Below are 26,946 nucleotides of genomic sequence, written 5' to 3' on the forward strand. Positions count from 1 at the left end.
TTCTGGTTGGTTCATAGGTTGCAGTGTGTGCCTCCCCCTTTAGTGCGCACGCGCGCGCCTGAGGCGGAAGCTCTTTGGGCCGAAGGGGCGGGGGAGGGTCACGTGCGTGGATTGGCGGTTATGCAAAATAAATGGGCGGAATCTTGAGAATCTTGAGAAGAAGCAGGGGGCGTGGCCAACGGGCAGGGGGCGTGGTCAAATTCGTCAGTAGCAACCTCAACGACTGAAAAGAGGAAGGCCTCTGGGAGTGGCAGGTTCGAATCCTGCCTCCCCCAGTATGAGTAGCGAGGTAAGGGTGGGCTCAGGCCTCTTTCCCGCGCGAGGGCTCAGGGTGGCAGGGCTCGCCCCCTCCCTCCGCGCTGGGCTTGGCTGTCCTACGGGCGCGGGTGCAGTTCTTCTGCCTCCCCCTTAGCCTCTTTCCTGGTCTGCTTGCCCTGATGTCGCCATTGCAGGAAGGGGCTTGTTCCCCCAGTGGGTGGGGGTCTTGGCCTTGCCTCTCCTTGCAGGGGGCCTTCCGCATGCCCCCCATGTGCCCAGCCTGTCTCCATTCCTTGCACTCCTGAAAGGCTCCACTGTTCACTTCTAGCCCCTTTTCTGTGTGGGGGGCTGAATTATGGGGGGCAAAGAGGCTTGTGACCCTCATACACAGGCCTCTTTGCTCCCCAGAGTAAAAATCCTCTGGGACTTTCCAACAGAGTGGGTTGGGGGGCTTAATGGCCCACCTGAGTGGGTGTCTGGAAGGAATGAGGTGGCTTGAACTCATTTTGAGGGTCTCCTTCATGCCCTCCCCTTCATGGGCTGCCAGTGTAACATGGATGTGTGGTGGGTGGGGAGGCAGGTGAGGTAGAGCCTCCCCACCAGAGTCCTTGAAAAAGCGCCACTGCCATGTGAGGTGTCCAAGCATGCAGTGGGTAGGGAGGCAGGTGAGGCAGAGCCTCTCCACTGGAGTCCTTCAAAAAGTGTCACCACCGTGTGAGGTGCCCAAGCACCCACAACCGACACGCTTGTAGTGGGTGGGCTGCAGTCCTTCAAAAAGTGCCACTGCTGTGTGAGGTGCCCAAGCATCCATATGCTTGTGGTGGGTGGGGAGGTAGGTGAGGCAGAGCCTCCCCACTGGAGTCGTTCAAAATGCACCACCGCCTTGTGAGATGCTCAAGCACTCACAATCCATGTGCAGAGCAAGGAAGGAGGGAGCACAGAGTGTGTGGGTTGTGGGTGCTTGGGTGCCTCACGCAGCAGCGCTTTTCAAAGGACTCCGGTGGGGAGGCTCTGCCTCACCTGCCTCCCCACCCACCACAAGCGTATGGATGCTTGGGCACCACCCTGCTGCGTAACATATTTAAGCAGCTCAATTTTCCCTTTGATTTTTTTTTTGGGGGGGGGGGAGGATGAGATGGCTCTTCTGTTCTGTGGAGGAGGCTGGCTCTTCCTTGTTTCCTCTTCCATTTTTGGTTGTTGGATCTTCCTTGTACTCACACACATAGCTCCCTTTGCTTCACATAGAGCAGTGTTTTTCCAATTGGGTTGGGAGGGACCTACTAGGTGTGTTGTGAGCCAATTTCAGGTGCATCCCCATTTATTTCAATGGGTATTTTATTTTTAATAGACTTGATGCTACCATGGTACATACATGACTGCATTTGGGGAAATGTTACAGATCTGTATCTTTGAGAGGCTACAATGTATATGCTTTTAACAATGATAGTCAATGGGGCTTCCTCCCAGGTCAGTGTGGATAGGATTGCAGCCTTTAGAATGTTTTGGGAATTTTTTTTAAACAGATCAGCAAATGCTTGGGAGGGTTAGGTGGGTTCTTCTTTTATTTTAAATATTTTTTTTAACTTATGATTATTGTAAACTTTTAACTTAATTTGATTTGATTTGATTTTGTCGTATGGGGGTGTTAAAAACTCTCCTTAATGATGTCACCTTTGGCCATGACATCACTTCCTGGTAAATAACATTACTTCCAGTGTGTCCCAACAGATTGATATTCTAAAAGGTGGGTCTCAGTACTGAAAAGTTTGAGAACTACTCCCATAGGGAACTGATGCTTTTGTTTCCTGAATTTATAACTTTTATATAGGGAGCAAGCATGGTGATTGGTGGAGCAATAAAGACCCATCCCACCCTTCAAAATGGAACCGTCATTACTTTCTCATCCACTGAGTACTAGGAGTTAGATGTATTGGATGTGAGGCCTTCAATTATCAAGATGTCTGTTTAATTATTTTCCCTTGTTGATTGCCCATAAAAGGTCTATTAAATATTTGCCTTGTGAGGGAACAGAACAAATATCTGCCTATGTATGGAATTGCATTTTACTTTCCCCAACTGAGCCAAATTTATTTTTAGTTATTTTTACCCAGGCTTCCCCTTTCAAAATAAGCTCAAAGTGGCTCACAGCATTCATTCATTCATTCACTTTTATTGGCATATGGGCTCACAACAAAATTGTTAGAATTATATAAAATGAAATCCACAGTTGCTGTATGTAGGGAATCAAGTGGACTTGGAGGGAGAAGGATTAAATTTCACCATTTTACCTCAAAATGAAATCTGGCTATTTTCCCTTCCCTTTCTTTACTGAGGAACTTGATCTGCCTTTTAATGGGTATCTATCAGGAATGAGGTGATTTGTTCCATGTTTTTGGCGGTGTAGTAGAATTTTCCTTGTTTCCTGTGCCTTCTCCCCTGCCCAACTGTGGCATGCTCATTTTTCATGAAGGTTGTATGTTTTAAGCAATTTCTGCCCAACTTTGCATATATGCAACAGGGACCAAATGTGTACACCTGTGGGCCCAGCAGAAATGGGTTAAGGAGGAGAGTGTAAGAGGGGGAGATGCCTCTTGAAGGGACCACAGGTAGAAAACCCGGCAGATTTGCCAACCTTATGGAGATGAAGCATGAATTCGTGGGTGTTGTCATGATCTGATGTTTATTCTGCCTCTTGATTGCAAAATTCAAGGCAGCTAACAATGATCCACTGTTGTCTGAATGTACACTAACTCTCTCTTCTTCTTCTCCACCTTCCTTGCCCCCATAGAGGGGAAAAAACAGCCACTCAAGGAGGCTAGCTGCACCATTGTTCACTTGGATGTGCAGGGAGTTTCTTTCTGTAGGTGAGCATTCAAACCTTGAGAGAAATTCAGTAGTCTTCCTAAGTTGAGACTTCTGAATTACTAGCATGATGGAATTGATATATTTGTAATCATCTGCTTTTTTGGAAATGAAAAAATTATTTTGTTGTGCAGAATGCTGTGCGTGTGCAGTTTGCTGCAGTGTGGTCTTCTATGCATACAGTGCCTGATGCACATTGAAAGGATACAGCAAGAAAGCCATCTTGATATGTGTACTCTTCAATAAAATTGTTCTCTGAGGTGCCCAGGATCACATGAGCAGATCAGTAAAACATCGCACAAAAAGAATCCTGAAGCACTTTAATGTGCTGCTGCACCATTCATCTCAGAGTTATCTGCACAGATTGACCATGACTCTCTTAGGTCTTTCCCAGCCTTACCTGGAGATGCCAGGGATACAGGGTAGGCCCTTCCACATCTAAAACCTGTGCTATATCACTGAGCTATGGCCATTCCTCATTCATGTTGGGGCAAGTGTGGGCTAGTCTCATGGTTACATTTGGCCTGACCTACTTCTCAGAGTTGGTGTTTCCCTCTTCTCATAATCGCCTCATTATTGGTATGTATAGAAAAGGTTAATACACAGGATTAAAAAGTGCATCGTAACAGTGGTAATGCCAATACCTCTTTGCTACCTTGGCAAAGAAGCCCTCATGTACCTCTTATATTTAGCAGGGATCATAAAGTGTCCCCATTCACCCCAAAATAGCATATTTTCAAGTGGCTGATTTCTAGTGTTTTTTTGCATCTTTTAAAGTTGTGAGCTAGTTTGGGGCAGGGAACTGTTTGTTTAGCTGTGTAAACTGCTTTGTGAATGTCTTTGTTTTGAAAAAAGTATATATACTCTTAATAATCAATAAAGCAGTGTGTTTCCTTATTGTCTTTGAGGATACCCAAAGCCTGGAGGCAGTAATTCTCTCCTGTCAATCCTATCTGAACAACTATGACTGAGGCAGAATACATCCTTTGCAAATGGAGGAAGCGCTTATGGCCAGCAAAGGTAATTGTCAGATTCACTTCCACTCCTCCCTCATTCTTAGGGTACCATTTCAGATGGGAGGCTGTCAAGTTTATTTTTCATTCTAGTTTATAACATACCACAGCTTTTAATGTAAGACAAAAGAGCATATACAGGTCTAGCCTATTTATACACGGATTTTTATACACGGAGTTGACTCAACAGGAATGGCCATTGCAAATGAGAAGGAATGTACTGATCCCTGAAGAAGGGGGAAAATGCACCCCTTTAAAATCAGTTTAAAAAACTGAACAGTCCTTTAACAATAACCTCCTTAATGAGAGAGAGGGCAGCTGGCTGACAATCCAGCAATCCTTCTCTCTCCAGACGACCCCTCCCTTTTCCTGAGCACATGAAAGATTTGCATTGGTGAAGGGAGGGGCTGAGTGAAGCACCTTTCTAAGCTTGGAGGAGGACTGATTGATGGATTGTCTTCTTAATGACTCTTATCTTACATCACAAAGGTCAGCAAGGCTGTTTTTAAATCACCAGAGCAAAGAAACTTTGTTTTTTAAATTGATTTGCTACATCTTGTTTTTTGTCATTCTGAGGCTCAACCTGTACAAACACTCTTTTATGTTTAAAAACACTGAATTTGTATACAAGCACATTAGTTGTTTACAAACAGGACTCTATCAGCTGTGATTCCCTAGCAGTGTAGAAAAAGCACAGAGTAATATAATTACTGAGGCAATGCTTTATAAAGGAAAGGATTGAAAGGATATGGGCAGTGCCTGCTCAGATCTGTCAAACTAGGCCAGTGGAGAAGGGACAAACTACATCGTATGACAAGCTGTCATTGTTGAAGTCGCAAAACTAAAAGGTTGTCCCTGTGTGTGAGAGAACATAAAAACAGTAGTGAGGAGGAAGGACCTGATCTGAGTCACAATGGCAGCAAGGGAAGGTTAACAGTTTTCCCTGCATCATTTTCTTCCTGAAAATTCTCCCCAAAGTGACTGTTGGCTGAAAATAAGCAGCTTTGGCATCAATGCAGATGAGGTTTTTTTGTTTTTTTTGGGGGGGGGGGGAACAATGCAGTAGAAAAGTGAACATTTGAGTGCATCACGCCTGCCCCACCCCTGCAGCTGCTTTTTAAGAAATGACGTTTCCAATTTTCAACCCATTTCTTAATAATGGGCTCAGCAGACTATAGTTTGACTTTGGGTTTTCTAGTAATCTTGGGTAGGACCAGTGTCTTGCTTTTCCAATGACTAGAATAATAGACATTGGAACTGAAAGCGACTTTAGAGGTTATCTAGATCACGGGTCTCCACACCCCAGCCCAGGGGCCACATCAGGCACTCCATAGGATTTTATCCAGCCTGTGGTGGGAAAACTTGAATGCAAGTCCCAGCAGTGGTTGCCATGACACTTGCAGCCCACTTGGAGCCTGGCTGCTGGCTTGCAGACATCCGCTAACAAGAATAAGCTCAGCAATTTGCTTTGTAGGTGAACGGCTGGGACTTGCAAGTGGTGGGTGGCTATATGATTCCAAGAACTAGAGTTGGTACTTTGCGCAGGCATTCTTCTTTGCGGGTGCATTCAGGCTCCCTGCCCATCCGCGTATTGCTGCAGCCATGGGAAAGTTTTTCTAAATTGGAGCAAAGAGAGATTGGTTCAGTATTTCTAGTGTTCATGAAAAACCATGAGTTTCTGAGTGGGAGGTAACCAGTTCCCAGGAAGGGGGCGGGGGGAGAGGTAACAAACAACCCCTGCAGCTGAACTGGCTACAAGCTGGGAATGCCACTGATCAACTGGCCTGAGCAAGGCCTGTTGGTGCACTACCTGCCACAGAGAGAGGGAAAAAACTGATACTGGCACCCTGTCCTGTGTGTACAAGGAAGAGACAACCAGAAATCAGCTGGTAAGCTGTTTAGAAGGAGTGGGGTAGAATGAGTCAGTGAGAATCTTTGTGTCCAGAACTCAAAAATTCATTCTCCCAAAACTAGTTTTCCTCTTCAAAATCCATTCCCCCCTCTTTTTGTACAAATCTTATTTTGCCCTCTGTTTCCCCTAATCCTTGTTCAAAATCCACTTCATAATGCAACCCTTGTGCTGAAAAGTTTGGAGACCCCTGATCTAGATTAACCACTACTTGCTGCAGGCAAAACCGAAGTAAATTATGAAAAATAACCCAAATTTTTGGAATTGATGTATGTAAAAATAAGCAATCATGACAACTTTCTTAATTGGCATAACTTATATCTGTTGAAGAATTTGGTTTTTTCTTGACCCAGAATTTGAATTGCTTGGCTGCAGAATTCCTGCTTTTTTATTTGGTTTATTTTTTGCATAGAGATAAAATCCTGCTTCTATAAACAATCTTTCAGCATGAAGAACAAGGGAATTGGATAAAAATGCAAGTGCTCCTGGGATATAATTGTGCATGATTTTAAACCACAAGGAAGGGGTGAGGAGGGGGGTTTGTCTTGTCCTTGAAACAATGCAATTTGTCTGTATAGTAATATAAACATGAGGGAATAGGCTTTGGTCAGGAGTTCCTCAGAGCTGTGGGATGGAGAAAACAAGGTAGAAAGCATAATTTCTCTTAAAATGGGCACTGAAAATCATTCAAATCGTCAGAAGATTATGCCAAGTACAGCAAGGCAGCACTGTCTGCAGAACTTATTATGGTTTGTGTAGCAGGTCCCTATGCCTGTTGTCAATCTCTGTGAATTTTAAAAATCCACTAACTTCTGAGCTACATCACACACCCTCTGCCATCTGAATTGGAATGATCTGCCCCCCCCCCCTTGGCTAGTGGCCACTGTGCAAACAAGACAAGTGTTCCAGCTCCCAGCAAGACCAACCACTTAAATACCCCATTTTCAGTATATTTCGAGTGATGGGTGAAGCTGTGACCAAACCTCAACATTTTAAGTCTTCCATAAATACTTCAGCCCAGTAGTTCTCAAATGTTTAGCACTGAGAACCACTTTTTATAATGAGAATCTGTCAGGACCCACTGGAAGTAAAGTCATGGCAGGAAGTGACATCAAGCAGGAAAATTAACAATCCTAGGCTTTGATCTTACCCACACTTATCTAGGAATAAGTCTCATTTACTATAATTGTAAAAAGCATATGCAGAATAACCTGTTAAAAGTACAGCCCAAATACAGTCACGTGCCATGGTAGCATTAAGGGTGCAATCCTAATCCCTTATGTCAGTGCTTTCCAGCCAGCGTTTGTCAGTGCTTTCCCTTATGTCAGCACTTATCCCTTATGTCAGCGCTTTCCAGGTGCCAGTGGGACGTGTGCTGCATCCTGCAGTTGGGTGTCACTCACAGAGGCCTCTTCAAAGTAAGGGAATGTTTGTTCCTTTACCTCAGAGCTGCATTGCCCTTATGTCAGTGCTGGAAAGCACTGGCATAAGGGGTTAGGATTGCACCCTAATATATTAAAAATGAATGGGAACCCACTTGAAAATGGCCTGCGACCCACTTGGTGGGTCCCAACCCACAGTTTGAGAAACACTGCTCTAGTCATTTTGATAACCTTGTCCATGAGCAAACTCTGAGGAATTTTGCAAATGCACAGATGGGGTTATTCCTAAACGAACTACAAGGGCTCAACTCTTGGTCTCCAGAGCGTCTTTGCCCTTGAGGTGAGTAGTTGGCTAAATTCCTGCCACCAACCTTGTGTTTTATGTGCTAAAATAAGACTAAAAGTGGGAAAGGGAAGATTTTTTTAGTAGCAGCCAAGAACATACCTATGCTTGCCGCTCTCTTGGATCCAAATGTTGTGCTCATGACTGCAAAAACTACAACTTTTCTGTCCCTGCACCATTCAGGTTTTACCTAGAAGCAGGACTTCCAGAAGACAGCTGGTTCCCTCTGATAAGGCAGCCTCTCTCCAGGTTGAAATCATCTGTCTGAATAAACAGTTAAGTGCTTGTTGTAGTGGCTGAATTTTGAGCTTTATTCTTTTTATGAGTCTACTTGACTAAGTAGACTCTTTGGCCTTGCCAGTAAACTCACAAGACTGCTTCTCTGACTATTGTCTGTTTATACATTGCCTGAGCTAGTTGGTTGCAGTGAGTTTGATGGGCTTATTTCCATGGCTGGGTGGCCATTGCAACCTGAATGACACAGGCCTGTGATCTTAAATAGTGTAGTAGAGTGCAAGCTCTGTTGAAGACCTTGAAGCTTGCTTCCAAGTAAGCACACATCATATTGCTTTGTTAGCAAGAAGTCACACACTTAAAAATGCAGGTTCAGTGCCTGTTCTGGTTTGGTAGTATTTTTAATTTAGAGGAAAAATTTTTATTTTAATTTTTTTTAATTGTTAAAACCCTTCAAAAGCAAACTATATATATATACAGGTACAAAAAGTAAAAACACAGTTAAAAACAATCATGCTCTGCCCTAAAAATCCTTAAAACTTTAATAAAACAAACATTTTTTTAAAATCATAACATAATTTACAGGAGGGCCACGTCATCTCTCTGACACTGTGTCAGAGGCTGGGGAAAAAGAATTAATTTACATTTCAAATTTGAATAAATTTACATAAATGAATATATTAGAGATGGAACTTATATGAATGAATGAAGGTCTTCATTCAATAGCTCAAGGCCTATAAAAGGCCTTGCACAAAGCAAGGCCAGCCTTTTCTTTGCTGCTGCTGCCTCACAGACATGAAACAGCAAGCAGTGGAGGGAGCCCTTGTCCCACAGCTCATGCAAGAGGTCAAACAGTTGACTGTCATGCTGAGAGCAGCTGCGGTGAGCCAGCATGGGCTCCAGCAAGTTTCTGGAGGGCCAGAGGCTCATTGGAGACTGGGAACTCCCCACGGGCTGGATTGGGAGTCCTCAAGGGCTGCAAGTGGCCCCAGGGCTGGGGTTTGGGCACCCCTACCCTAGATTGTCAGGTGTTTGGTGGGAGTCTGCTGTTTTGTTCTAGGGTAGATGCTTACCCCTGCTGAAAATGCAAATAACTTGATTCAAATAGGGTTATAATCCTCTTTAAAGACTCAGATGTGCAGAGAAAGAGTTTAAATCTCAATATGTATTGCTTAAGAGTATAACAAATTCAGCTGTTGGCTTCTTCTTATGCGTGTTTTCTGCCCTTTTTGTATTTACAGGGCAATTGTGAGAAGGGCAGATACGGAACCCTTGAAAAAGGAGAGGATTGAAGATATTGCTTCTAAGTTAGGTGTGGAATTTTTTGAAGGTCATTCTGTTGTATTGATTGCGCAAGGAGGCGCACACATGTATCCCTGCCCTATCATGTATCCCTTGCTGTCAATACCTAGCAGGAGTGGGGGGCATTTTGGCAATTTTCAGTTTGGGAACAAAATGGGGCCTTATACTGAGCTCTCCTGTAGGTAGTTGGTGGCCTTTATTTTAATTCCCCATAAATTCCATAGGAATAATGCTGTATCGCATGGAATTATTTCCAGGAAGCTTACAGGTAATAAAAATGTTGACCTACTCCCCCCCCCCAAAGCCAAACATTCTTATAAGAACTTCTAGCTCAACTCGGTTCTAATATCTGACTAGATGTGTGAGTGAGACTTTTTTTTCTTTTAAATCGCATTTGTTTCCCACCCTCAATCAAAGAAGCTCAGGACAGCATATGTGGCTTGGGGGGGGTTGCTGCTTTTTTTTTGCCAAATTGCGTTCATGCGTTCTTCTGGATGTCCCCCTTAACAGAACTCAAGAGAAACCACAAGCCTGTGGAGGAGCTGACATACCGGCGAGCACTGCTGACAGCTTTGAATATTTTGAATTGTGGTTCTCCAGCTGAAGAAGATAGCCCTTCAAAAGGGAGAAGAGCAAAGCTAGCAACCTGCAAGGATACTGAAGAGGGACAGTTGACAACATTAATGGCTAGCCATGAGCAACTTTCCACTTCAGAAAATGCCCAAAAGAGGAAAAGAAGGGAAAAGACCTCAAATGCACCACAGGCTGCATTGTTAACAAATAAATGTAATGTTTCTTCCAGACAAAACACTGAGGAAGCTTCCACCTGCAAACCCTTTGGATGTAATCTGAGGCCCCATCAGAGTAATGGAGAGTTGGATAGTCAGTGCCCCCACAGTATTTCCAAAACAAAAATTCAGAGAACACCCCCAAAAGATGTTCAGCATAAACCACTTCCCAAATCCAGTGTAGGCAAGAAATCTCCACGTTCCTTAAAGAAGAATGTGAGGCATCAAAAAAGAGACGAGTCTGGAGGGGAATGCCGTTCTCCCTCACCTGCCTCTCTACATTTGAGAAGAACAAGCACCCCTGCTTCTCACAACTGCCGTCCAAGGTTAACTCAGAGAAGCAAAAAATCAACCCCTAAACCTGGGCTTAGAAGGGTCCTGGTGATCTCGCCTGTTAAACATGCCTCAACCAACCTGGCAGACTACTCACTGGGGCAAGAAGAGACTCCACCAAAGAAATATAGCAAAGCCTCAGATGGCAGCAGATGTCTGGGGGATTCAGAAAGAACTTGCAGGAGACAACACCGTGCATCTCTATCTGCCTCCCAGGAAAGGCAATGCAGGTGTTGTCCCAAGGCCTTGAACTGTGGACCATCTCTTGATGGGCTGGTTTTGGAACACAAGGAGAAGGAGAACCAAAGCAGTGATAATACATTTCAAAACTTCCAGCTTCAAGATCTTGAAGATGAAGGTAGTGTATGTTTGGGTGAAACTAGGAGTTCAGTGCCACTTTTGAGATTTTTTTTTTTTTTTTTTTTTTTTTTTTGGCATGGAGGGGGTGCTCTTTAGAACTCTGTGAGAAGAGAATTTGACTTTCTGGAATGAGTCAAATGAAGGGTTTTGCTACCTTTTAAATCTGGTTAAGTAAAACAACTCCCAGAGCTGTTAACAGCATTTCAGGATACACCTTTGAGAAATCCTGGTGCTAAAATCCTGATCATTTTTGGGCTTCCATGTTTCATTGGTTGGTTTAAGTCAGCGGTTCCCAAACTCAAAGGGAGTTTGAGCCCTGCAGTAAGTCCTTTTGGGGGTGGGGGAAAGAGGCTACGCGGGCTGCTGGCGCTTGGCTGTACTTACCAGAGCCTCCTGCAGCCTCCGGGGGATGCAGGAAGCCCTGCGCAAGTGTCTGCAGTGCTCCCCAGGTCTTCAAAAGTGAAAGCAGAGCGGTTGCGCTTCACCTTGGTGAAAGCGGAAGTGGTGTGCAATTGCTCCGCTTTCACTTTTGAAGACCTGGGGAGCTCTGCAGATGCTCGTACAGGGCTCCCGGCATCCCTGGGAGGATGCAGGAGGCTCTGGTAAGTCCAGCTAAGGCCCTGCAGCCTTCTTAGCATCCCTGCCTCCTCGCTGCCCCCACCCCTTAAGGGGGTTGAGGCCAGGGCCTTCAGGCTGGGGCGTTGCCCCAGTTTGAAAAGCCCTGGATTAAGTGATTCAGCAATCTCCAACAAGGTGTCCCAACTCATCAAGCTGGGGTTTTTTTTTTCAATTATCTTTTAAATATAAGAACATATACAAATTGCAGGTGGCAAATGGCATGTTAAGAGATGTGAAGGAATGCACTTGTTTCCTTCTTGTTGCGTTTGTATTGTAAAATGATTGTCTAACCTTGCTCAAATACAAGTTATTGTAGGACTGTAATGAGGCATTTGTTTTTCAATCACAGAATGTCTCTTTTAAGATAAGTCTTTCTATGACACATGTGCATATGGCAAGTGCTATCTTAGAAGAAAGGCATCTTCCTTTTCTTTCACATAGGAGGGAATGCCTCTTCTTTGATTGCGACATGTTTGCATCCCCTAAGCACAGTGTATTGTATACCCTTGACCAAAGAACAGTACACTCCTATCTGGGATGGTCATCCTCTTCCACCAAGCGAATCCTCTTCCACCCTTTGGGAAGGACTCTCATGGAGTGGTGAGGGAGGGACACCCGCCTAGCCAACCAGATCAGACAAATCAACCCTGGCAATCAATGGGGTGACAGATGTTGCAGCCAGATCGCCCTCACATCCAGTGTGTGACTTTTCCAGAACTTTTAAAAATGCAAATGTATGCCATTTGAATTCTTAATTGTAGAAGTTTATCAGCTAATTTAATCAATGGAAGAGTTTCTTTAATAAACTGGTGTTCTAGAGTAGCACAATTTTAGAACAGCCTAAAACTCGGGGTAAAAAAATTCAATAATTCTCGCCATAAGATGATGAGGATCCCCAGCCAGGTTTTCTTGACTGAACTCCAACTTTCTTTGGTCTCAAGATGGTTCTTAATCACTGAAGAAGCCCTTTGTGAACCAGGTAGGAAGAAGTTTCACAGGTAAATGCCAGTTTTAAAAAAGGCTTCTGGGGTCATGAGACAGAAGAGGCAGTTTGTATATTTCTTTGCAATATAGATGTATTTTATTTCTCTTCACAACAGACTAAAATGTGATACTTCAATACCATCTTAATTGTTATAAAGCAAAATTGGTGCTTGTTGCTTCAGTAACAGGGTTAGAGTCCACCTCTGATCTGTCCCTGAGGCTTAGTCCTGAAAAAGAAAGCTCATTCAGTTCTGCATTCAGGGATGAGGATGAAGAGGAAGAGGAAGAACTTCCCAGTATTCCCAGTATTCTCTTGCATCAAGGTGAGACAAACTTTTATGATTTTTTTTTTAAAGTATAGCTACTTTAAAAAGTATAGCTGCTGTAGCTGTTTTATAGGACAATGTGCTCCTCCCCTGAAGGACTAACTAATTCAACAGGGCAGAGACATTACAGGGAGGGAAATGGAGGTGGGGTAAACAGAATATGCAGTTGTGTGTACTTGGGCTTAATTATGGTAGGGTATAGGTGCCTAAGGCATTGTATCAAAAATTTCATAGAAAAGGTGGGTTTTGAGGAGGAATTTGAAGGATATGAGAGGAAGAATTCTGGGAGGTTATTTTAGACATAAGTAACAACCAAGGAATATGGACAGAGGTGCTTGAGGTAGCAGGATATCTATGAAGTTCCTAGATAGAATTTCAGGTATAAAGGGAGGAGGAGAGAAGGAACAAAAGTCAGTGAGGGGGTAAGATCTCTTTGGATGGTGGATCTAGATGAGTGAAGCTCATAGTTGTTGGTGAATTGGGATAGGAGAAGGAAGTTGGGGCAAGGCACAGAAAGTTTTTTGAAAATGTGTAATAATCGCTTGTGTAGGATCTGAGGTCAGACAGAAAGCTGATATCTGTGTTTAAAGAAGGATGTTGCTTGCCCAGAGCAACAGGAAAGAGAATGATATTTTTTGACAACAGAATGCAGGTTGGCAGTGAGGTAGCTGTGGTGAGATGAGAGACCAGAGGAGGAGGTTGTCATAGTTGCGAAAGAGGACCATGTAATGACACACGTATAACATGAATGTATATTGTGAGCTCTGCCATAGTCTTTACTTCCCATTTCCTGCTGTTGTTGTGCCTCATGGCCTTGCCCTATATATGGAGCAGAGTGATTAACCACTCTGGCAACCAAAGCCTTCTTGATGCCTTATCCCAATCGCACCTTCAGTGGCATGATTGCATTGCAAGCCTTATTCACGTAACCTCCCCATTTGTGTGTTTGTACCTTTAGAACCTTGTTCGTTTGAAGCAGGGATGCTGGTTTGGTGCAAGCTACGGAGTTACCCATATTGGCCAGCTGTGGTAAGAACCTTGGTTTCGCTACTTGTTTTCTTCATTGACTTTTTTTCTCTAATCCCACACTTCCTCCAAGGAGCTCAGGATTTGTATTCCAACAGGTGAAGAGGGTGAAGCAGAAAGCAAAGAAAGCCAGTGTGCTCTTCATAGAAAAAAACCTTGACAACAAGAAACTGGGGTAAATATTGCTGCTCAAATGCGGTTTTGTGACCTTTTTCTTAGCACTGCAATTGCTGAGCTGACTTCTGAGGCATCCTTCTGTTGGCTGAGATGCTGTGATGTTGCAGAACACCCATGAGCTTCCTTGCTGCTCCTGAAAGGAATTGACCCCCAAAAAGCAAAGGGGTGTGAGTGAAGAGGCAAGAATAAGACAGAGCTTAGATTTTTCCATGATGAACATTCTTGGGTTTCCCTCTGATAGTCTCCAAGGCAACTGTGCCCTAGATAGGCATAATACGATTGCTGATGATTTGTACGTGTCTCTGATACGCAAGTATGCCTCCCTTACCTTACCCACACCCTGTATGGATTAGAGCAGGGGTGTCAAACATAAGGCCCGGGGGCTGGATGCAGCCTGCGGAAGCTTCTTATCCGGCCCTCAGGCTCTCAGCTGCTGAGCAGTGCTGAGGTTACTGCTATAAGGACAGCCCACATGAAAATTGGGCTCTCCCATATCTTGAAATATGTTCAAGATTTGTGTATTTTCTCTTCTGTCATTTGCAGTTATTGAGTTCCTAAGTGAGAAAAAGTGCTTATTTTTGGTTATGACCTGTTTAATGACATCATTTGCTGCCTAATGACATCACTTCCGACCCCCAGCATTTACCATGAATGCTGTTCGGCCCTTGGTATGAAATGTGTTTGACACCCCTGGTTTAGAAGGTCAGGTATCATTGGGAATACAGAATAGTTAACACTACACAGGTTTGAATGTTCAGACTCTTCCTTTACATGCAGCAACCAACAGACATCTATCCTTATCCTTTTCTAACCCAGTACAAGACTTGGAACAGGCTGCCTTGTGATTGAAACAGGCCTGTATTTCAGAATGCCCTGGGTCCAAGGAATGGAATGGTCATTAAAAAATCACTTCCATACACATACTAGGAAGAACTGTTGCTTATGCTTTTTAGAAGAAAATTCCAGTGATGTGGGTAGAAGCCCTTCATTCTTAGGAGGGCCAAGAATATGGAAGCAACCATATTGCCCCAGACTCTGTTCAGAGACAGTATTCCTCTGTTTATCAGTTTCTGGGGAGCAACAATAGGAGGAGGCTGCATTGGGGAAGCTTCCTGAGACTTTCCCAAGGCTTTAAACCATGTTTCTGGAAAAATGGAAGCACAGTTTCTGACCCTATTGGGAGCCTCGGAGAGGCTTCCGTAAGGTCCTCAAGGCTCGTGCCCAGGGCATTTGCCCCATTGTCTATAATGGAAGGTCTGCCACTGGGCTCCCTTTGTGCTCTGCTTTTGGGCTTCCCTGAGGCATTGATTTGGCCCCTGTGGGAAACAGGGTGCTGGACTAGGTGGATTTTTGGACTAATCCAACAGGGGTCTTATGTTTCTTTGTTTCTCTTCCCTTCTTTGTGCAGTTTCTTCATCTCTTTCAAAAACCTGAAACACTTTGATTGTGAAGAGAAACAGATGCTTATAGTAAGTAAGGTGGTGGCATTTTTATTATGATCACTGTCGGGGCTAAATTAGGATGTCAGCATTCCAGCCTCTATATAAGTGCACCCCACCACTTCATACACTAAAAGACCAAGCTGATAACAGATTATTCCAATTTATTTTAAAACTATAATGTTGCACCAATATAAAAAGGCAATTCAACATTACAGAAGACACATAGTTTTAAAATAACAAGGACTAATTTCCTCACAGTAACTTACTCTAGCACTCACCCCACATTTCAACCTTAGAATTTTAATAAGAGCAATTTCCTCGGCCTACAACACATCCTCTGCTGATGCAAGTTAGGAGGAAGGATTCTAGCCACAACTACACTCACTCTTACACTTTCAACCAAGCTCTATACCAGAGGTTCTCAAACTTTTAGCACCAGGACCTACTTTTTAGAATGAGAATCTGTCGGGACCCACCAGAAGCGATGTCATGACAGGAAGTTGTTGGTGGAAATTAAAAATTTCCTCTTTGGGGGGAAGCAGAGTAGCTTAAGCAGCAGAAACCCCCTCCAGGGAGGAACCTCCCTCACCTGGCTGACTGCTAATCAATAAAAAAGACAAAGAGGCAATGGCTTGTCAAAGTTGCAAAAAAGAAGTTATTTACTTACAGTTCCATTGAGTGTATATTTACAGCATCTGATTAGGATCAGAGGTTCAGCTATTACTTAGAGATAGCAAGGCCCTGGAGCTGCCTCACCCTGCATGCCTTGTGCTTGAGATGGCCTGGGCATCAGAGCCCTTGTGTGCGCCATCTTAACAGGTTGGTGGTCAGAAGACAAGAGGAAGTGCTCAGAGGAGAAGGGAAGGATAAAGGGTTAGGGCCACATCCCACAAGGATCACAGAGAGAACAAGTAGAAAGGTCAGAGTCACTGGGCCATAGCTTGACTCCTTCTGTACAGCATCCTGCCCCCTCTGGACAGCAGACAGAGTTGCACCAACTCCAACAGAAGTGACATCATCAAGCAGGAAAATTTTTAACAATCTAGGTTGCAATCCTACCCACACTTACCCAGGAGTAAGTCGCATTTACTATCATTGTTAAAAGCATATGTATTGAGTAGCCTGTTCAAAGTACAAATGTGTAATAGTTCCCCAAATGCAGTTACATACCATGGTAGCATCAAGTCTGATATATTAAAAATAATATTGAAATGAATGGGGACCAACCTGGAATTGGCTTGCAACCCACCTAGTGGGTCCAGACCCACAGTTTGAAAAACACTGCTCTATACCAATCGAACAGTTCCTCCCCCACTACCCTTAATTAAACTCTCACAGCTGACGCAATGAGCAAACAGCTCAAAGGGGAATCAGGCATAAGTTAGAGCATCAGCAAGACAAGCTTATTCAAAAGTGGATCAGGCCAAAGCCTGATTCCTCACAATCCTACCTATTCCTCACACTTATCATTAGAATATTTTAACCCTACCTTGTCAGGGAACTTGAAGAGGGCCACAAGGTTCTTTTCCTATAACTTCGTCCTCACAACTCTATGAGGTAGGCTAGGCCAAGGGAGTGCAACTGACCCAAAGGCACACAGTGAATTTAATGGTAGAATGCAATCTGTGTCTCCCTGTAAGCAAGGGCTGCATCACATTGTAATCTTCAGCAGACCCTTGCTTTCATTTAATTCCCGCCCCCCTCTGGAAAAAATTGCTAGAGTCTTCAGGGGACGAACTGGTTGTTTCATTTTCATTTTTCTCTTAGGACAAAGCCCGAGAGAACTACTGCGGTGAAATCAACTGGTGCATTGACCTGATAACAGACTATAGAATTAGAGTAGGTAAGCAAACAGCCTAGTGGTAGTTGTCTCTTTTCTTATGAATGAGAGTCCAGCAAATTATGTTTGTCTGGCATTATTTTCCTCCCAGAGGAAACATGAAACTGACAAAGAAGCAGGGTTCTTTGTCCCTAAATAGAGGAATCTAGTCCTCTCATTCCTGCTGTGACAGTACAGAATGGTTGTATTTACCCATATGCAAACTTGTCACTTACTAAAGCTCATAGAATTGACTGCAATCCTAACCAACTTTTCAACAGTGAGGTAAGGGTGATGCAGCTCCAAGGTAAGGGAACAAACATTCTCTTACCTTGAGGAGGCCTCCATGACTGTCACTCAACTGCAGGATGCAGCACATGCCCCACTGACACAGCTATGCCAGTGCTGGAAAGTTGGTGAGAATTTGGGCCTAAGTTGGAGACAGTTTTGATATCGGCCATTCATTCAGGAGTTGTTGATGGTTAGAAGTTAAATTATGTTCAGTAACCATATTTTGTACAAAATGTTCTAATTAATGGGTTCATGTGCCATGCTGATTGCTGATAGAAATTGGCCTAGTACAGTGGTTCACAAACCTTTTAGCACTGGGACCCACTTCTTAAACAACCCTTTTGGGACCCACCTAGCTTTATGAGACATAAAACAAATATTTTCAGATTACTAGCCACTCAAGCTTCTGTTTTTATCCTTTCTGCTATGGTGGGGTGGCCACCTTCTGGAGCTTTCGTTAAGCTCCACATTCATTGGATTGGACCCACTCTGATGGCCTTGTGTTTCCTTTTGCCTGGCTGTTGATAAGAGCTGAGGCATATTTGCCTAGTCATGAGTGTAAACAAATGTGTGGCTCAGTTTTGCTTTCCCTAGACCTCAATACGTTTTCCTTGTAGGCTTGGTGGGAGGGGACTTTCTTCTTGAGAGGCAGTTTCCGATCTGATAATACAGACCCCATTCTAGTGGTGGTGTTTTCCCTTCAGTCTCCCCTTTGAAGTGGACCAAGGCACAGTCACCTACTTGCAAGTAAACCTGCATGTGCTGCTCCTTTCAGTTTCCATAGGGCTCAATACACTTTCCTTGTTAGTGTTGCAATCCACCAAAAATCGAGTTGCGACCCACTGGTGGGTCCTGAGCCACAGTTGGGGAACCACTGCCCTAAAGGCTGATGCCTGATTTATAAATGCCAAGGGGTGTGGCTATAATGGTGATTGGGCAGCAATGCTCCCCCCAGTAGCAACTAGTTTCAACCTTGATGCACATAGCCTGATTTGCCCTATCGGTTTTGCAATTCAGCAAAATTTGGGTCATGACCCACTGGTGGATCCAGTTTGGGATCTGCTGGCCTAGTACTTCTTAAGCTCCCTTATCCGCACTAGAGTGGAACAAAAATCTGAAGCCCACAAACTGGGTGTTATGAATATGACCATTTATCCGTTCTTCAAATCTATGTATTGGCTTTTCTTCAGAAGGGGGAAGAAAAGCTCAAAGTGTAACATGATTCTTGAATCTTTTCCTCTTTAAAACTGTTGCTGAAAACTTTTCTTTTCTCTAGGCTGCCATTCTTTCATGGGGTCATTGTTGGAGTATTGTGCTGATGACATGAGTGAGTATGCATCAAGGTTCTGATTGTTCTGCTGAGCCAGTTCTGCTTTTTCCTTGGATGACACTTGGCCTACAATGCCTAGGAGTTGGGCAGAACCAACCCCTGTTGGAAGCTTGTGGCTTGAAAACTCAAAAGGGGAGTGCGTTATAGAAATGGGTAACTACAATATTGAATCTCTGAAGACCATTTGAATGCTTCAAAAAAAAAAAAATCTAAATGAATTGGGACCTGGGCATCTCCACGGCTGTCTTCATCAATTGTATGCCTTCTCTTAACAGCATTCAGCATTTAAGGTCCTGCTCAGGCTCCTTTTGATGGGAAGACACAAATAATGACTTTTTAGCTGTGGCATTACAGCCTCCCTAAGGAGGCCTGCCTGGCAGGGTGAGCAGACTTTAGGCTCACAAAAATATTCTTTGAGTTTTTTTACTGGGACACCATGGTTCATCAGCCAGAGCTAGAAGCAAAATAGTGGTTTGGACAGACAGAATACAAAATGGTGGTACCAATGACCTACTAATGAACCAATGACCTACTACACCTTGAGAGTTATAGGTTGAGGTAATCGCATGTATACAAGATCATGCAGAGCAGGGATTCCAACACAAAAACGGGTCGGCGAACAGCACAAAGACCTGGTCAAAGGCAGCCAGTGAGTATTTGTTTTACAGATGAAAGAATGTTAAAGTTGGGAGATGAGCAATTAGAGAGCTTAGAGGGCTAACTGGGTTTTTTACTTGCTATTAAACCATTAGAGAAGTGGTTCTCAAACTGTGTGCTGCAGTGAACCCTGGTGGCCTCTTCTTGCACTCCTGGGCACTACCATTGTGGATTGCTTGAGATGTTGCACAATTTTTGCAAGATCCAAGACGGTGATATCCAGGAGAGCTGGAAAGAAGAGGCTGCGATGAAAAAAGAGCGCTGTGACCACAATAAGTCTGGGAATCACTGAATTAGGAAGTCAGAAAACCTTGCCAATCTAATGCAGATCCCCCAGGTGTATACCAGTAGTGTATACCAGCTCTTCTGACCTCAGCTATGTTACCCCATGGGTACATTTGTCTCCTGGCACCTGATGAAGATCTGGCTAATCCTTTAAGATTGGAAAATGCCTTGTACAGTACTCCAATGTAACTTAGTAAGATTGTTGCCAAGATTTTTTTTTGGTCATATGGAACATGTACAAACTTCGTGATCTTTTCCACCTCTCAGTCATGTTTTAAGTGACACCAGTAATGTAAGAAATTGATATGTTCAGGTCTGGCTTTTTCTTTGAAGGCTACCCAGTTAGAAAAGAGGCCCATCAGAATCTCTTCCAGATGAGCTTCCTCAAAATGGAGGAGGAAGACTTCAAAGAATCTTTGTTGGAGGTGATGCCTGCTAAGCCTGCCAAAAAAGTCCTTCCTGACAGGATGCGGCCAGCCAGGGACAAAGCCAATGAGAAGCTCGTGGAGTTCATTGTGAAGGCCAAGGGGGCTGACAAGCACCTCCAGGCCATTTTGAAGTGTGAGAAACAGTCACAGTGGCTAAAAGAGTTCCTCGACCCCCCTCCCTACTTGAACTGCATAGAGACATACCTGGAGGATGATGGACAGCAGGAACTGGTGGTCAACTATTTGCGTGAGGTCTACCAAGAAGTTGGTACCAAGAAGCTGAGGCTGCGGAATGGAGATAGTATCAGGCTTATCTTAGACGTCCTCTTTCCTGAGGTAAACAGGCAGTGCTGTCTTGCCAACAGTGCACAAGGTCACCCAGCTCTGCCTACCAGCTACTCCTATTCCAGAGTAACTATTCATTGGTAGCCTTCCCCTCTTAGGAGCCCAAGGAAGCTCTGAGGAGTGTACTTTTTCACCCACCCACTTTTCTCCTCACAACATCTCCTATGAGGTAGATTTAGGCTGCAATCCTGTGCACACGTTCCTGAGAGTCTGCCCCACTGATGAAAATGGGACTTCCTGCCATGTAGACAAGCATAATGAGGCAAAGTGATTGGCCCATGGTGAGCTTGTTTTGAGTAGGGATTCAGACCCAGATCTCTCCGTCTGCCATACCTCGCTTGCTCTGTTTCATAGCACACTTCACATATGTTAACATCCATCATTCTTTCAGCTGTTCCAGAAAGTGTCTTAAAGAGCCATCCAGATAAGCCTTGATTTCTCAAGTCTCCCTGACCACTGCATTTTTTTTAACATAAAGCAGAAACATAAAGTCTTCCCCCCACACACAGACACACATACACAGGTTGGGACTTTTGCTGTGAGATTTAGCCCAATTGTGTGAGTCTTCACAATTCTTATACAATGGTGTTGCTTACCATAGCTATCATGGGGTCTGCTTGTTTCTTGCTTGTGGGGTACAAGGCAACACGGGTAGCTTTACTGTCTGCAGGCAATGGTGGGCATCCAATGTGGACCAGTGTACTTAGGGCATTAGATAAGAAGGGGGAATATTGATAGAGTGCCTGTGTAATTTTTAGGGCTGTTCTCTCATCCTCATTTCTGTCCGTCGCCCCATCCCACACACGTTCAGAGAATGCATGGGGGCAAAATGAGGCTGCTTACTTTGGCAGCATCCTTTCCACTAGACCTTTCCATACCGGCGCAGTTGGATGCCGGTATGAAAGGGATGCTTTGCATGTATAGGTGCTGCTGTGTGCGGTTGGGAATCTCTGTCTACTAGTGTTCATAATTGTGTGTAGAGCCCTTTTCATAATGATAGCAAATGTTTACTTGATGGGGGACGGGCGGGGTTGGCTACCAGATGCATTAGTATTGGGGGTCTGACTTGTGGTTAGGGTCACTCTTTTCTGTCCCTTCCCACCCAGCTGGTTAGAGAACCAACCCTTTCTGTGCAACTATATTATCTGTGTCTCCTTCCTCCTAATGTTGCAGAAAGGTTCTTTTGAACAGGCTGTGTGAACTTACATTTTTATTTTCCAGGCAATCATATATGCAATTTCAGCTGTGGATCATATTGACTACAAGAAGGCAGAAGAAAAATACAAGAGAGGACCATTGGTGACCCAGAGGTATTTCTGTCCAATCTTCATAGCTCCGGGGACACTCAAAAATGGTAAAGGATGTCCACACTTATACTGGTTCTGTACCAGTTGCTGTGGTCTCCCCCCCCCCCCATATCCTGTAAATTGTAATCTGACGAGAGATGGTGAGAACTTCTTGCTGAAGACCTCTAGCCTTCACTTTCAGAACTACAGTTCTTAGGGGTTCTCTAGGAAAAATTTCCTCACTAACTGCTCCAAGTCTGTAGTATGGATGTGCTCCTGCATTCCTTGCAGGTTCTTGGCTATATGAATCTTAAGGGAATATGATTGCAGGGCTGCTTTCAGAGATATTCATCTGTGTTCAGAAGCAGTACACCTCTGAATGCCAATTGCTGAAGGCAAATAGCAGTGGGTTATGGAAAATGGGATTTTGGACTTGGTGAGTCTGTGTTCTGATTTAAGAGGGTGCTTCTGCTTGTGGTAACTTATTTCCTGGAAGTTAGGAAGAAGCAATTGTGCGAAGCACATAGGAAGAGCCCTTCTGGATCAGGCCCATTGGATCCTGCATCTTTTTTTGTCATGTGGCCAACCAGGTGCTCTTGAGAAGCCCACAAGGAAGGAGCTGAGGAATACCTTCCCATTTCTTATTCTTGTTAGGGAGTGGGTGGGGAGGCTGCATATTGCACCCAGTATGATTATTTTTGCCCTCTCCATTTGCACAGAAGGATGAGATGCACATTCTCATTTCCAAATAGATAAGCCATCTAATATGAAGGAGAATGTCTGGGTGACCATAATGGAAACATCTTGCTTTTCCTTTGTGTGTTAAAAGGAACCACAATATCCTTCTGTCTCTGGCTTTCTAGGATTATAGAGTAATACTCTAAGAAAGTAAAACTAGTTTGCTTTCTTCAGGGAACGAGAAATATTTGAAGAAGAAATCTTGGAAAAGAAGAGGAGAAGGCACCTGCAGTGCGAGCTGCCACCTCCAGAAGGCAGTTCATAAAGTTGGCCATGGCTGGTTCCTCCCAATTCTGCACAGGCCTTGCACATGTATATAATACAACTATTTTGTATAGAAGATGAGAACTTTATTTTTAAAATTCATTATATATATATATAATGAATGCCAATTCATATATATAATGAATGCCAATATATATATGAGATATGGTTCAGTAGGTGGGTGTAATCCCTATGCTGCCTCACTTCCTTTTTAAAATTCATTATATATATATATATATATATATATATATATATATATATATATATATATATATATATATATATATATATATATATATATATATATATATATATATATATATATGAATGAGATATGGTTCAGTAGGTGGGTGTAATCCCTATGCTGCCTCACTTCCTTTTTTAGAACTCTAATTTCATTTTGAATTGCATTTCTTGTGGTAACTAATTTCCTTTTGAATTGCTGTTGTTTCTGTAATGGCTGGCCTCGCCCCTCAGCAAATCCCTCCTAACAGTTTGGGCTCTATGGAATACTTCTATGACAAGAAATTGCTTCTAACCTACCAGCTGCAGTCAGGAGTATTAAGATGCTTTCAATAGACTTTTAAAACTATAAACCTGGTAGACAAAGATGCAGTATTTTTCCTGGGTCCCACGAATTAAAATGCTCTCAAATTTTTGCAACTTGCACTATGAATTCACCCCCAGTCTTCTGCCTTATACAATTTTTTTTTATTTGGGAAACAATAAACTGTAATCCAATCAGTACGTGCTAGTATTTATTTGTATCTTTGAGTGTTCTCCAAAACACAAACAAAAAGGGCTACGGTGTGTTCTTTTATTTGAAAGGGGTCTGGGTGCACAACAATCTCTGTGATGGTTCAGCCCTTCCAGACTTGTTTTAAGGACAACTGTGCAAAGCTGATGAAGAGTGATGCTCCTTGGAGTCAAGAGCTTGTAAAGGGGTATTATAATTTGAGAACTTTCTACAACCAGGTCTAAACTTCACTAGCTTCTGCTAAGTCTGTTTAGTGTTGGAAGAGTAACAGCAGGTGAGCAGAGCCTCCCGGTATATTGTCAGTGAGTGTGGGTATATGCTAAGCCTTGCCATCAGAGGCAGCTATAACCTGCCTTGTTGCTAGTTTAAAGGCTTGTGTGTTGCTCTCATTCACTAGACCTCATCAGTTTTTTTCCTGGCTTCTTGTTCTGCCTGTGTAATGATGGCTGCAGTTCTTCTCTAGTTGCAGTAAAGTTCTTAACAAAACATGACTTTGTGTGTGGGACTAATTGATTCCATCACCACCGCAAAGTTAGAGCCTTTTTTTTTAAAGCAGTAGCTCTAATTTCCAGTTTCATCTAGTTTATAACAGGGGTGCCCAAACTGTGACTCACGAGCCATGTGTAGCTCTGACATAGAATGTGCGGCTCATGGAAGTATGCTAGCTGAGCTCCTTTTTTGCATCACAATATAAAAGGTAAGTTTAAAACAATTCAAGCTTTATAATGTACTGGGTATAAACTGAGAGTCCACTGTATTAAAATGTAAGCTTAATGGTCATGGTGAGTAAATATATTTAAGAATTTAAATGTTTCTTAAATATTGTGACTTTCAAACATCTGAAGTTCATAGTATGTGGCTCTTATGATAAGTTTGATCACCCCAGCTTATAATGAACTCTCCCCCCAAATAAACGTAGCTGTACTGCAGCGTCTCTGCCTTGCATACAAAATATTAGCCCTACTAGATTAAAACAAAAGGCCAGCTAATCAGCAATATGAAATCCACAAGCAGGACATGAATGCCATAGCCTTCATGCCTGCTATTGGATACTTAGTTAGACTGCCTTTAGACTTGAAGGTTCTAGTTCCCTTTCCTGGGTAAGCCATTTGTGCCCAACATTGGATATACGCAGGGCTTTTTTTCTAATGGAACGTGGGGGGGGGGATGGAATTCCAGCACCTTTTTGCAGGGGCCCCTTCGGAGGCATTCCAGGAGGGGGGAGCAAAACAGGCATTCGCTGGGTGGGTGCTGGGGGGTGCAGGGTGGGTGGGCGCCTGGCCCCTGCCTGACCGCACAACAACCCCCTCCTGCCCCCATCTCCAAGCTCTCGCCTGAGCCCAGCCCGCCTCCCCCGTGCAGCTTCCAAGCCGGTGGAGGGCGCAGGGGACAGGACAGTCAGGGAGACTGGCTGTGGCGCCCAGGTACTGGCTTGGTGGAGGAGAAAGGGAAGGAAGCTGGCTGGTGCAGCCCCGTGCCAATCTGCAGCAGGAGCCTAGGCGTGTCTACTCAGAAGTAAGTCTCATTGTGCTCAATGCGGCTTGCTCCTGAAAAAGTGTCATAGCCTTGCAGCCTGAGTAGACAGGCAGAGGAAGGGCTCTGAGGCTGCAGTCCTCTCCACACCTTCCTGGGAGTGAGCCCCACTGCCTCTAGTAGGACTGACTTCTGAGTAGACAGGCAGAGGAGGGGCTCTGAGGCTGCAGTCCTCGCCACACTTTCCTGGGAGGAAGCCCCATTGACTCTAATGGGACTGACTTCTGAGTAGACAGGCACAGGAGGGGCTCTGAGGTTGCAGTCCTCACCACACTTTCCTGGGAGGAAGCCCCATTGACTCTAATGGGACTGACTTCTGAGTAGACAGGCACAAGATTGGGCCCTGAGGCTGCCATCCTATCCACAGTGAGGCCCATTCACTATAATGGAACTTACTTCTGAGTAGACAGGCACAGGATTGGACTCTAAGGCTGCCATCCTATCCACAGTAAGCCCCATTCACTAAAGTGGACTTCTGAGTAGACATGCATAGGATTGGGCTCTTAGGCTGCAATCCTAGGCACTTTCCTGGGAGTAAGCTCCATTGACTAGAATGAGACTTACGTCAGAGTAGATATACCTAGGATTGGGCTCTTAATCCTGGCAGAGATATATATCTGCATCCGTTTTCACATGCTAAGGGCAGGTGAAAAGGGATTCTACGTGTGTACAATGTGCTGTCCAGCCTTGCCAGAGATCCTCCTCATCCTTCCCCCACAAGCATGCCCTCCACCAGCCAGCGTTTGCAGCTCCTCTCCAGCAATGCACAGCAGCTGCTCAGGGCAGCAGAGAACATACAATTGCATGCCAAGTGCCTTCCCAAAGACACAGAGTATTCTGATACCTGAATTAAACCATATTTAATCCCTTGTTTACAAATGTAGCTGTTTCTGTGTGCACCTAAGGACCCCTCTCGTGTAAGAATTCCTGTTTTGTTCTTACTCCCACAGTTGCTTAGAGTAATTTTACTACATGGAACTCATGTAAGCCATTTTTCAGAATCCATTCACTGCTTCCTCTCCTCGAAGTAGTGCCACACTACACACTACAAGTGCAACTGTACAGTATTTTTCCCCATGTGTAGAAAAAGTAGCTAGGGGGAAGGGGATGTGGAGATTGACAGCCCAATCCTATGCATGTCTACTCAGAAGTAAGTTCATCTTTAGGGGGAAGCACATAAAAAAATATTTTATTTCTCCAATAAAAAATGGTTTATAAATAAATAAATAAAAGATTAACAAGTGAGTTCCTGCACTTTTTTTTTTTTTTTTTTTTACAAAATAAGCCCTGGATATACGCAACAGGGATCAAATGTGTACGCCTGTGATGTGGGCTGGGCAAAAATTGGTTAAATGGATGTTGGTAGATCTTACCCTAAGGACATATTCTGGCTGGAGTAGCAGTGCCCAACCAGATGCCTCTAGGAAAACCAATAAGCAAGGTCAATCTTGCCAAAGGAGCTGGTGTAGGAGAATTACTGTTTCTCTCTAAAAAGATGCAGGGGCACTAGCTCTTGCTGTAACCTCTGGAGAAAAATAAAATGATGTGCACAGCTCTGTTGGGCTGTGTGCTTATGATAATGATTTGTTATAAAGAAAAAGATACTAAACAATACATCAAATAACCTTACAGAAATTATTTGCCCAAAGACACGTGTAATCAGTTCTTAACTTGTGGTCAGTGTATGTAATGAGCTTCTAAGTGGGGTTTCCACAGAACTGGAAAATAAAAGGACAACATTCAGGAGAAAGTGTTTAAGAGAATCCTTATTCCTTTAAGCCAAGACTAGGGTAGACTAAGACAGAGGAGGGGGAGAGATAGAGGAATAGGATGCTGGAGCGGTAGGGGAAGTGTAA

At 43.9% G+C, this 26,946-nt stretch overlaps 1 protein-coding gene across 2 annotated transcripts; it reads left to right on the forward strand.

Annotated features, from left to right (window-relative positions):
- Window positions 1-203: 203 nt before the first annotated feature.
- PWWP3A (PWWP domain containing 3A, DNA repair factor) lies at window positions 204-23,547 on the forward strand. Of its 2 annotated transcripts, none has more exons than XM_066636340.1 (15): window positions 204-289; window positions 3,047-3,122; window positions 4,029-4,140; window positions 7,951-8,042; window positions 9,243-9,313; window positions 9,814-10,782; window positions 12,569-12,709; window positions 13,671-13,741; window positions 13,837-13,913; window positions 15,324-15,384; window positions 17,125-17,200; window positions 18,744-18,794; window positions 20,073-20,503; window positions 21,734-21,822; window positions 22,711-23,547. In XM_066636340.1, the coding sequence occupies exons 3-15, from the start codon at window positions 4,084-4,086 to the stop codon at window positions 22,799-22,801; spliced, it is 2,277 nt and encodes a 758-aa protein (XP_066492437.1). In that variant the 5' UTR covers window positions 204-289; window positions 3,047-3,122; window positions 4,029-4,083; the 3' UTR covers window positions 22,802-23,547. The 2 variants fall into 2 exon arrangements, with proteins under 2 accessions (XP_066492437.1, XP_066492438.1); XM_066636341.1 differs by having other exon boundaries at window positions 12,575-12,709.
- The last annotated feature ends 3,399 nt before the right edge of the window (window positions 23,548-26,946 follow it).

This window comes from Tiliqua scincoides, chromosome 8 (assembly GCF_035046505.1).
Source record: "Tiliqua scincoides isolate rTilSci1 chromosome 8, rTilSci1.hap2, whole genome shotgun sequence".
Lineage (NCBI taxonomy): Eukaryota > Metazoa > Chordata > Lepidosauria > Squamata > Scincidae > Tiliqua > Tiliqua scincoides.